This window comes from Salvelinus namaycush, chromosome 1 (genome assembly GCF_016432855.1).
Source record: "Salvelinus namaycush isolate Seneca chromosome 1, SaNama_1.0, whole genome shotgun sequence".
In the NCBI taxonomy this organism is placed as follows: Eukaryota; Metazoa; Chordata; class Actinopteri; order Salmoniformes; family Salmonidae; genus Salvelinus; species Salvelinus namaycush.
In genome coordinates this window covers 43,754,769-43,767,835 of record NC_052307.1, presented here as the reverse complement: position 1 = coordinate 43,767,835, position 13,067 = coordinate 43,754,769, and the positions used below count along the sequence as shown (strand labels likewise).

The 13,067-nt window shown below is 42.9% G+C and overlaps 1 protein-coding gene across 1 annotated transcript in view; it reads left to right on the top strand.

Moving 5' to 3' along the window:
- The window catches only part of LOC120044357 (aminopeptidase O (putative)), a 117,003-nt gene that overhangs the window by 67,780 nt on the left and 36,156 nt on the right, over positions 1–13,067 (top strand). The window contains exons 12-13 of the mRNA XM_038988984.1: positions 2,309–2,371; positions 4,321–4,404. Of these exons, the coding sequence (XP_038844912.1) occupies positions 2,309–2,371; positions 4,321–4,404 (147 nt within the window). The remainder of the gene's footprint in view (positions 1–2,308; positions 2,372–4,320; positions 4,405–13,067) is intronic.

Genomic DNA, 13,067 nt, shown 5'->3' with positions numbered 1-13,067 from the left:
TGTTGAACGTTTGTAGCTTGTGTGTGCACTAACGTTTGTAGCTTCACGGTCGTTTGTTGTTTTGTTTTGTAAAAGTGTTCGTTTCGTGTTTCGTCATCTTTATTAAAAGAAGATGTCTTCATATCCCGCTGCGCCTTGGTCCACTTATTATGATGATCGTGACACAGTAGACATTTGACTTCAGATTCTAGTAGGGTGAGGCCGGGTGCTGCAGACTGTTCTAGTGCCTTTGCCAATTCATTGATATATATATATATATATATATATGTTGAAGAGGGTGGGGCTCAAACGGCATCCCTGTCTCACCCCACGGCCATGTGGAAAGAAAAGTGTTTTTTTTTGCCAATTTTAACAGCACACAATTTTAACTGTTTGTGTACATAGATTTTATAATGTTGTATGTTTTTCCCCCAACACCGCTTTCTATCAATTTGATTTCCATGCGAAATTGAGTCAAAAGCTTTTTTGAAATCAACAAAGCATGAGAAGACTTTGTTTTGGTTTCTTTCTTTGTAAATTAGAGTGTGCAGGGTGAATATGTGGTCTGTTGTACGGTAATTTGGTAAAAAGCCAATTTGACAATTGCTCAGTACTTTGTTTTCACTGAGGAAATGTACGAGTCTGCTGTTAATAGCCTAGTGGTAGCCTAGTGGTTAGAGCGTTGGACTAGTAACCAAAATGTTGCAAAATTGAATCCCCGAGCTGACACGGTAAAAATCAGTCGTTCTGCCCCCTGAACAAGGCAGTTAACCCACTGTTCCTAGGCCATCATTGAAAATAAGAATTTGTTCTTAGCTGACTTGCCTAGTTAAATAAAGGTAACATTTTCCCAAGGTTGTTGTTGACTCATATCCCACGGTAGTTATTGGGGTCAAATTTGGAGTGAACAGTTATTGTTACAAATATTAGGGAAGATGCCAGAGCTGAGGAGGATGTTAAAGAGTTTAAGTATAGCCAATTGGAATTTGTGGTCTGTATTTTTTATAATTTCTTTTAGGATACCATCAACACCACAGGCCTTTTTGGGTTGGAGGGTTTGTATTTTGTCCTGTGGTTTATTCTGTGTAATTGGAGAAAGTCAGTTCTGGTAGTTTCTAATAGTTGATTCTAAGATTTGTATTTGATCATATATATGTTTTTGCTGTTTGTTCTTTGTCATAGAGCCAACATGATTTGAGAAGTGGTTTATCCATGCATCTCTGTTTTTTGATAGATAACTATTTGCGTTGTTGTTTTTTTAGTGTGTTCCAATTTTCCCAGAAGTGGTTAGATTCTATGGATTCTTCAATTACATTGAGCTGATTGCTGACGTGCTATTCCTTCTTTTCCCTTTGTGTATTTCTGTATTGTTTTAGTGATTCACCATAGTGAAGGCGTAGGCTCAGGTTTTCTGGGTCTCTATGTTTTTGGTAGGATAGGTTTCTCAATTTTTTTTCTTAGGTTTTAGATTTCTTCATCAAACCATTTGTCATTGTTGTTAATTTTCTTAGGTTGTCTGTTTGACATTTTTTTGATTTGATAGGATTCTCTCTCACTCTCTATCTGTACACACTGTAGTATTTGATTACACACTTCTGTCTCAGATCTGTCAGTCACACAGCTAGCCTCTCTCTTTTCTGACTCTACCCCCCCCTCTCTCTACTCTCATCTTTCTCCTCCCTCCCTCCCTCTCTCCGCCTTATTATCATTCTCACCGTCTCTGTGATTCAAAGTTGAATAGTGGCTTGGGTGAAAGCTTTAATAAGGTTAAGTGCTGTGTGTGTGTGTATGTGTGTATGTGTGTGTGTGTGTGTGTGTATGTGTGTGTGTGTGTGTGTGTGCGTGTGTGTGTGCCTTCATGTATACGTCTGTTTGTGTGCGTGCTTTGCGTGTACGCTTTGCATGTGTGTGTGTGTGGGCGCACAAGAGATTGTGACTTAGTCCTGTGGGATGCTCTAAACACTGCTTTTGTTAATGAGGGGATTTTTCCTCTCCTCCACCTTCTGTTCTTCTTCTCCCCCCTCTTTCTCTTTCTTCCTCTCCCCCCCCCCCCCCTCCTTTCTATCATCCTCCAAAGTCAAACCGTGAGTTTCCGTCAGAAAGAAACAAGTGATCTTACTCCCTCCCCTTCTTTCTTTCTCCCTCTCCTCCCTCCCCTGCTCTCTCCTCCCTCTCCTTCCTCCTCTCTCTCCTACCTCCCCTTCCCTCTCTCGCTCTCCCTCTCTCTCTTGCCCTCTGCTCAACATTCCTTTTTCTCTCCTGTTCAATCTCTCTCTCTCTCTCTTTCTTTCTCTCACTGGTTCACTCACTCCTCTCCTCTTTCGTTCAGTGGCTGTGTGAAGGGAGAGCCGTACGGACACAGACTCGGCTGGTGGAAGAAGTCAAAGCGGAGGTAAGGACACATCTCCCCCTCTCTCTTCCCCCCCCCCTTTCTCTCTCTCTCTCTTTAGCCCTCTATCTATTGCTCTCTTTTGTCCCGTCTTTCTTTTCACCTGCTTTTGAGGAGCTCACAGAGATTTGGAGTTGTTTCCTCAGCTGTTTGAAGTACATTCTCACTCTCTCTCCCTCTCAGCTCAGTTTATGCTCCCTCTCTCTGTTGCAGCCTTTCTCATTCTCCTTCTCTCACTCTCTATCGCCGTCTTTCTCCGTGCATACATCTGTTGCGAAAGTGGGGAAGCACTGTCTTTTTATTTGTCCGTATCTTACAGGCAGAGCATTCCTTACTGACGGAAAGACGAAATAACAGACCTGACTAAAAAATGTGCGTGTGTATATGTGTGTGTGTGTGTCTGTGTGCGCATGCAATATGAGCTATTGATAGATAAAGCTGTATTTAGGGTGCTTGTCTACAGTGTTTTGGTAGTATAGCCATGACCACACTCTGTAGGGACTGTTATTGTCGTGGCAAGGACGTCTCGCTGTCTGTCTCTACCTTCACCGCTTGACTCGCTGTTGGGGCTTGCGTGCGAGCAGCCGTGTGTGTGTGTCTATACAGGGCTCCAGTCCAGACTCACATATTCCCCTGGTGGCACTGGTGCCACTAACTTTTTCCAGTGGATGGCACCAGCCCATGATTTGGTGGCACACAGATATTGTTTTTCACGGCGTCACACAATCAAATGAATTTCGATCATCGTCTTATAAAGTCATTATAAAGTATACAATGTTTGATTAAGAAGTGTAATAGGTGTGATTCAATGAATACGTTGTTACTCCAACATGGCCAAGAGCGAATGCGTGATTCCAAATATTTTGATTTGCAACGTAATCCAGTGATTGTCGTGAATTTTTGGTTTACAATGAATATTTTACTGTCAAAATAGGGCTCCAGAATTGTCCATTTTTTATTGTTCAATAGAAATGAACTTGCTTTAATTTTTATGGGCACTAATATTATATATAGGCCTTATTCAGTTGGTGCTAATTCACCACATGAGGAAGTGGAAACTCGAAAGACATTAGCTAGATCGCTAACTCTAAATATAACACCTACTGCTAGTCGACGTGTATTAATCTAACAGTAAATGTAAGAATTGCAATGAGGCCTAGTGCACCCGCGATGGCCGATGCGCAATGTCGCGCACTCTGTGTTTCAAAGCCATATCACATATCTTGATTGTAAAAAAGTGTGCTTTGAGATCAATGATGATCATTGAGAAATAAAGACGATACCTCCAGAAAGCTGAGACCCTCCTCTCTTTAATATGGATAACTAGTTGCTTCCAAAATGGTTTTGTTTTTGCATTTTGAAATGTTATACAATCACGAGGGGTTACACGAGGGGGGAGAGAGTGTGAGAGACTTGCTCATTACAGCAGCCAGCCCCAATGGAGCAGGCGGGCACAGCGGCAGGGCAGACCATTTTATTACAGGAATCATGAGGATAATGCACTTTGCTGTTTAACAAAAGCCTGTTTTTTTTCTGCCCCAAAAATATGACGTTTTAATTCATGGTGACCAGGTAGAATGTGCAGCTCGCACAGCCAAGTTAAAGGGTCCCAAAATGCATCTAAATGATCGCCCTGCAAGCCCTGCAATGAGTGTGTGTGCGAGACAGTGTAAGCAATGGAATGTGTGCCGAAAGTCTGTTTATACTGTAGTTACTTACTCGTATTAGATGTGTGCTGTTTTTGCCCTGACCTCTCTCTCTCTCTCTCTCTCTGTTTTTCTCCTTCTATCCCTCTCTGCCCTTCCCTCCCTCCCTCTCTCTCACTTTCCCTCTTTCTCCCTCTCTCTTTATCCTCTATCTCGTTCTCTCCCTCCCCCTTGCCATCTCTCGTCATTTCTCCCTCTCTCCTTCTCTCCTCTCTCATCCCTCTCTCCCTCCCTCTCCCTGGGCAGGTAGCAAAATGGATTGGTCTCAGTCCGAGCGTTGGAAAAGGCAGAAAGCGGAAGAAAGCAGGACTGAAGGTGAACTTCAAAGAGGTACGAGCCCTCTTTGGCCCGAGTGACGCTTCAAATAGACTATCTCATGCGCTCATGGCCTCAGTGTGTCTTTCACTGACTCAGAGCCTCCAAGTGCTCTCTCTCGCTCTCTCCCTCTCTCTCTAGGCCTCCCTATGCTTGTCCTTCTCTCTCTAGTATGTTTAGAGCCGTGTTAAGGTGTAGAGTTATGCAGCACTTCACTTCTCTGTGTCATTTCCATTGTGTCCTGGTGTATAGCATTAACATGTCATGCTCCAAACTGTGCCTCTCTCCAAGTGTGTTTGCAATTCAGACACACACACACACACACACACACACAGACACACACACACACACACACACACACACACACACACACACACACACACACACACACACACACACACACACACACACACACACACACACACACCTGTATCACTAATGAGCAAGCACCAATCTACAGTATAATCCACAGAGGTCTAGGAACCTTTTGCCTGTATAATACTGCCTGGGATAATGAACCTCCTGGCTTAGCTGCTACTGAGCGTTTTAACTGGAGGCTTTAGCATGTACTTATCACTCGCAAAGGATTCGGTGGATACAATCCTTTTGACAGGGAGTTTTTCGCGAACCATTCATGCATTAACAGTATCTGACCTGCGATGAATGTAAGTGAAAAGTTATTATGGCACCTGTTTCGTTCTTCAGTGTGGAATACATGTCGTTTTGTCTATTAGAATACATGTCGTTTTGTCTATTAGAATACATGTCGTTTTGTCTATTAGAATACATGTCGTTTTGTCTATTAGAATACATGTCGTTTTGTCTATTAGAATACATGTCGTTTTGTCTATTAGTATCTGGGACCTTCTCATGTTAGATATTTCACGTTAACTGAACTTGTGTCAAACTCCTAAACCTTGCAAGAGTCTTGTTTCTGTGAAACAGCCTTCCTCCAGTAACAGCCTGTGTAGCAGCTTCCCCACCACCTCATCCTGCAGGTTGGCATATTTATGGCCTCTGAGGGGGCAAGCAGACACACACACACACACACACACACACACACACACACACACACACACACACACACACACACACACACACACACACACAAAGGGGCAGCGAAAGGGCCTCTTCCTGTGGGAGGGAGAGTACGGAAATCAGACCCATGAAAGAATAGCCAATTACTGTCCGCTTGGCCACGCACAATAGCCTGGGAGAGAGGGAGGGAGGGGAGGTGGGGGGCGTTCAGTGTTTGAAGTTACGCCATAAAAGCCATCCTGAAAGGAAACACGAGGTGACCCAATCCACCTCGGCCCACCCCACCTCTCACCACCTCCCTCCCTATGCCTCTCCCCTACTGCCCATCATCCCATCATCCCTCTCTCTCTCTCTTTGTTTCTGTGTACAGAGGGAGGGCCTGGATGGGCCAGGTGTATTTTATATTACTACTTCAAACGCGCCTGCCGCATGCCCCTCCCCCTCTCTTCCCCCATCTGCCTGTCACAGGTCTATAAATCACCAAGCAGACCGACGAGGGGAGAGGGGGAGGAGGGGAAAGGTAGAAGAGAAAGCAGGAAGTGAAGAGCACAGGGGTAGAGAAGGGATGAAAGATGGGGGAGAGGGTGGACAAGAGCGAAGAGAGAGGTGAAGGGATAAAGAAGAGAGGAGAGGAGAAGACAGAGAGGAAAGAAGGGATGAGAGAGGGTTGCAAAATTCCAGTAACTTTCCCCAAATTCACAGATTTTCTAGAATTCTTAGTTGGCAGATTCCCAAAATCAGGAGGGATAAGCAGGATATCAGGAATCCAACCAGGATTTCTGGAAAATCTGGGAAGTTACTAGAATCTTGCAACCGAGAGAGAAGTACCTGGAGAGAGTAGAGTAAGAGTAGAAAATAAGGAGAAAAGATTTGACTATAAGAGAGAAGAGAAGAGATGACGACAAATATGAAAAAGGATGAGACAAGAGAATCGACAGAACATGATGAGAAGAAAAGAATGGAGAGAGGAAGAGAAGACCAGTCCAGACTGGCCAAAGGCATCGGGCATGAGACAGAGCCAGTGTAGCGTTTAGCACTAATGACATCATAGATGATTAGAGGTCTAGACACACACACACACACACACACACAAAGTCACAGTGTATAGAGAGTCAGACACCCCCCACAGAGAGAGGCCTGAGATCAGGGTCACTTTAATAGAGCCAGACTTTATTACCTCCTTCCCTTCATCGCTTTTATGTACCGTGTGTGTGTGTGTGTGTGTGTGTGTGTGTGTGTGTGTGTGTGTGTGTGTGTGTGTGTGTGTGTGTGTGTGTGTGTGTGTGTGTGTGTGTGTGTGTGTGTGTGTGTGTGTGTGTGTGTGTGTGTGTGTGTGTGTACGTATATGTGGTTGTGTGTGTACGTATATGTGTCTTTGTATGTGTGGGTGTGCACATGATTTTATGTCTGTGGCTGTGCGCATACGTATACAGTATGTGTGTATGTATGTGGGTGTATCAAGGGTCTGCTAAAGGATATTAGTCATGCTCTTGTGGTAATGGGCCTCATTTTGCTCTCATTTTCATCTGTGGTTGGTGTAATGAGAGGGTCTCTCTGCCCCTGCTAATCAGCTCAGGAAACCCTGTAGGGGAAGGCAGTCTGGCACCGGCGGGCAACAGCTTCTTTGGCAAACATCCCAGTCACTAACCAGGTTTCCATCCAACCTTTTAATGTGAGTATAGATGGATAGATTATAATCACCAAGTCCTTGATTAGTGAAATCAGGTGTGTGAAAGTTGGGCTAGAACAAAACCCTTCATACCAAGAATTGGGCTGTTCTGTTTTGCTTGTCTGTGGTAAATCTTCTTGCTGTACACTGCTTGGGAATGTTCCAGAGACTGAGGGAAAATGGGGGAAATGAGTCTCCAACCAACACAATATCAACTCATTCACACCTAGGTGACGACCTGTCCTGTATAACACACACCACCGTTTACAGATTGCCATAGCAACAGGCGCTATGCATATCGGCCCCCTCCCTCTGCTGCCTCCTGAAGTCAAGTCAACAGTGACTGTACCACTTCTTACATTTACACTTTGGTCATTTAGCAGACGCTCTTATCCAGAGCGACTTATAGGATCTTAAATATACGTATTGCTTAAATATAGCATGGTGACCTCTATGTAAACTGTGACATCACCATAGTTGAGTTGAGTAAGACTAGACCGTGTTTCTTTGCAGTGGTTGTGACGTGTTTATAATGAGGCTGATATGGAGAGCCGAGAGAATCATGTTGACTCAAAACAAATGTACTTTTTTAAAGTCATGTCCCTCCCCGTCCTTGACTTTTACTAAATATGTCTATATAACACACTATCATTGTTAGAATCTTAATATCACAAACCAAATTTGTGTTATGAGTAGTTTTAAGAGGACATACATTTTTTTCCCCCTGCCCCTCATTCACCGCAAATCACTCACTGGCAACCTGCCTGCGTAACTGATGGCCCATCAAAATGGCAAAATGTGTAGATTTGCAGGAAATTAGCTTTCAAACTGTACAATTGTCTCTCAGCCTCATGACAAAATGTGTACAACAGTATTATAAAACTGTAAATGTTTCTCTCTGCCCCATGGCAAAATGTGTTAAAATGCATGAAGTTCGCTGTTTTCCTGAATGTTTTTAGGGGGTTTAGCCGAAAGACAAGTCTTTAAATGATGGGTGAGAATATTATCAATTGTTAAATTGCATATCAAGAATCTGATGAACAGCGCAGCTTGAAAGTGACACAGAGGCAGGTAAACATTTAGATGTCTATATAGTATCAGAAAGACTCTTAACCTCTGAACTCTATTTCAAAATATAATTTTTTGGCAGAATTACCATGATTCCATCCGCTCCCAACGTGAGCTCGCAACACTCAAAGCACAGTAATATATTTCAACTCAAAATATGCCATTCTGTTCTTTTGAAATGCATTTGAAACGATTATTATTACGATTGCATATACTGTATGAAATGTTTGTATTAGACTGTTAAAATGTTGACGTTCAAAAGATGTGTCATGGAATGGATGGCTTTCCCATAAAATTCTGTTCAACATTTTGGGACAATGTCTATTTACACAAATGACAACAAACATGTCACTCATATCAGTGCTTCCTAGTTCCATGTATCAAACAGTTATTTCAGTTATACTAAAACTAGGAAAATCTGGAGAGTCCCCTTCTGAATATAGACCCATATTATAGACAATTGTGACAATAAAATATTAACTAAGCTTATAAGCAATAGAATATCAAAAGTGTTCCCAGATTTGATACATAGCAATCAAACAGGGTTTATTAAAAATAGACACTTACAAACAAATACAAGAACATGTTTCAGTTCAATACAATACGCAAAGAAACAAGACATAGATTGATCAATAATGACTGTTGATGCCAAAAAGGCTTTTGACTGTCTTGTATGGCCTTCTCTATTCAAAACTTTGGAACCATTCAACTTTCCAGATAAAATAATAGATTTAATAAAAATGTTATATAACTGTCCTAAAGCAAAAATAGAAACAAATAATACATTATCTGATAAAATCGCTTTAGAAAGGGGCACAAGACAGGGATGTTCCCTCACCCCACTCCTGTTTGCACTGGCAATTGAACCGCTTGCAGAAAGAATTAGACAGGACCCAAATATAACAGGTTCCAGTATGGCTATAGGAAATAATGATACCAAATAATGGCAATAGGAAAAAATAAATATATCACTACAGTATCTACAGCAATCATTTGGACCACAAAAATATGAAATACTTAGGATGCTTAATAAGTGACAACAAACACGTGACAACAAACAAAAAATATATAAAGATAACTTCAATCGATTACTCAACAATATGAAAGCAGATCTAAGTAAATTGAATAATCTTCCCATAAATCTTACAGGTAGAATAAACCTCTTTAGAATGGCATGGCAGCCAAAGTTTTTCTATTTATTTTTGGTAATACCAATAACCCCACTGAGGACATTCTTTAAAAAAGTATAATTGGTAATAACAGACTTTATACTGTATGGGCAAATAAAATTCATAGATAAAAAATGTAAGTTATACAAGTCCGAGGGTGGTTTTAACCTCGCTACCCAAGGCTTTTACTTGCAACATATAGTTAAATATACTAAAGATGAACAATGGGTACATATTTAAGATCCCCAGAATCTAAAGCTAAGAAAATGAACAACACAATAACAATATGGAAGAAAATGAAACATATTCTACATAAACCAATATCACTTCCTAAAAGCACAACCTGATGGAACAATCCTTGGATTCCACATGGACAACTAAAGGCATAGTAACTATAAATGACTTGGTAACAGGAAATACATTTATTTCCAAGACGAGGGAGATGATGATGATTTCCATGATGTTTTTGTGATAGGGAAGATATCAAAATCTTGCAGAGAGCATATCCAATTGACAATCTCTTAGAAAAAAAGATTAACTATTGGAACCAAGACATGAAAAGAATTGATGTTGGCACAAGATGGAGGGAAAGTTGGAGCATAACTAACGAAATTACAGTTAACGAAAATGTACGCTTAATCCAGTAAGGTCTGGGTATCTTGTAAGGATCCGACGGCGAGTGGGTAATCCGCCTCTACCATCAGTCCTATTAACCAACGTGCAATCGTTGGATAATAAAATGGACGGGACATTAAAGACTGTAATATCTTATGTTTCACCGAGTCATGGCTGAACAACAACATGGATAACATACTGGGTTTTCGGTGCATCGACAAGATATAAAAGACAAGGGGTGGTGGTCTGTGTCTATTTGTAAATAACAGCTGGTGCAGGAAATCTAATATTAAGGAAGTCTCAAGGTTTTGCTCGCCTGAGGTAGAGTATCTCATGATAAGCTGTAGACCACCGTATTTATCAAGAGAGTTTTCATTATATTTTTCGTAGCTGTCTATTTACCACTACAAACCGATGCTGGCACTAAGACCGCACTCAACGAGCTGTATAAGGCCATAAGCAAACAAGAAAATGTTCATCAATGGCCTGGCTCCCCCTTCACTCAGTATTTTTGTTAAACAGAAAACCCAAACATATGGCAGCAGATCCACAAGGTCTGCCATGAGAGGTGACTGTATAGTTCCCTCAAGAAAAAGCACCTTTAGTAAATTCGCTTTCTCTGCGAGAGCTTCCCATGTCTGGAATACACTGCCATCAGACACACATAACTGCACCACCTATCACACTTTCACAAAAAACATGAAGACATGGCTAAAGGCCAATCAGATTTGTGAACATAATCCCTAGCTGTGTATTTCCGCTTTCCATGCTGTCTGTTGTCTGTAGCTTGTGAGGTGTGGAAACACTTTGTTGCTTTTATGGATTTTGTCTTGTTGCTTTTTGTTCTATGTTGCTCTGTCTGTATGCTACGTCTTGCTTGTCCTATGTTGCTCTGCGTGTGCTCACTGCTCAATGATTGTCTATATTGTAATTGTTTTTAACAACGTGCCCAGGGACTGCGGTTGAAAATTAGCCGGCTGGCTAAAACCGACACTTTTACTGAAATGTTGATTAATGTGCACTGTCCCTGTAAAAATAAAATAAACTCAAAGGTTAACTCAATCCAGAGACGACACTCCTAGTGGCCGGGGACTTTAATGCAGGGAAACTTAAATCCGTTTTAAAAAACCTTTAGACCACCTTTACAAAGCTCTCCCTCGCCCTCCATTTGGCAAATCTGACCATAATTGTATCCTCCTGTTTCCTGCTTACAATCAAAAACTAAAGCAGGAAGCACCAGTGACTCGCTCAATACGGATGTGGTGAGATGACGCAGATGCTAAGCTACAGGACTGTTTTGCTAGCACAGACTGGAATGTGTTCCAGGATTCTTCCGATGGCGTTGAGGAGTTTACCACATCAGTCACTGGCTTCATCAATAAGTGCATCGATGATGTCGTCCCCACAGTGACCGTACGTACATACCCCTACCAGAAGCCATGGATTACAGGCAACATCCACACTGAGCTAAAGGCTAGAGCTGCCGCTTTCAAGGAGCAGGACTCTTTTAAGAAATCCTGCTATTTCCTTCCAATGAACCATCAAACAGGCAAAGCATCAATACAGGACTAAGATTGAATTGTACTACACCGGCTCCGACGCTCGTCGGATGTGGCAGGGCTTGCAAACTATTACGGACTAAAAAGAGAAGCACAGCTGCGAGCTGCCCAGTAACACGAGCCTACCAGATGAGCTAAATTACTTCTATGCTCGCTTCGAGGCAAGCAACACAAAGCATGCATGAGAGCATCAGCTGTTCCGGACAACTGTGTGATCATGCTCTCCATAGCCAATGTGAGTAAGACCTTTAAACAGGTCAACATTCATAAGGCCGCAGAGCCAGATGGATTATCAGGACGTGTACTCTGAGCATGCACTGACCAACTGGCAAGTGTCTTCACTGACATTTTCAACCTCTCCCTGTCCGAATCTGTAATACCAACATGTTTTAAGCAGACCACCATAGTCCCTGTGCCCAAGAACATTAAGATAACCTGCCTAAATGACTACCGACCCGTAGCACTCACATCTGTAGCCATGAAGTTCTTTGAAAGGCTGGTAATGGCTCACATCAATACTATTATTCCAGAAACCCTAGACCCACACCAATTTGCATACCACCCCAACAGATCCACAGATGATGCAATCTCTATTGCACTACACACTGCTCTTTCCCACCTGGACAAAAGGAACACTTATGTGAGAGTGCTATTCACTGACTACAGCTCAGCGTTCAATACCATAGTGCCCTCAAAGCTCATCACTAAAGTAAGGACCCTGGGACTAAACACCTCCCTCTGAAACTGGATCCTGGACTTCCTGACGGGGTGTCCCCAGGTAGTAAGGGTAGGTAACAACACATCTGCCACGCTGATCCTAAACACGGGGCCCCTTAGGGGTGCCCGCTCAGTCCTCTCTGTTCACCCATGACTGCACAGCCAAGCACGACTCCAACACCATCATTAAGTTTGCCGACGACACAGCAGTGGTAGGCCTGATCACAGACAACGATGAGACAGCCTATAGGGAGGAGGTCAGACACCTGTCAGTGTGGTGCCAGGATAACAATCTCTCCCTCAACGTGGTCAAGACAAAGGAGATGATTGTGGACTACAGGAAAAGGAGGACCGAGCACGCCCCCATTCTCATCGACAGGGCTGTAGTGGAGCAGGTTGAGAGCTTCAAGTTCCTTGGTGTCCACCAACAAACTACCATGGTCCAAACACACCAAGACAGTTGTGAAGAGTGCACAACAACGCCTATTCCCCCTCAGGAGACTGAAAGGATGTGGCATGGGTCCTCAGATCCTTAAAAAGTTCTACAGCTGCGCCATCGAGAGCATCCTGACTGGTTGCATCACTGCCTGGTATGGCAACTGCTCGGCTTTCCTACAGCAAATCACTACAGAGGGTAGTGCGTACGGCCCAGTACATCACTGGGGCCAAGCTTCCTGCCATCCAGGACCTCTATACCAGACAGTGTATGAGGAAGGCCCCAAAAATTGCCAAAGACTCCAGCCACCCTAGTCATAGACTGTTCTCTCTGCTTCCACACGGCAGGCGTTACCGGAGCGCAGTGTTTAGGTCCAAAAGGCTTCTTAACAGCTTCTACCCCCAAGC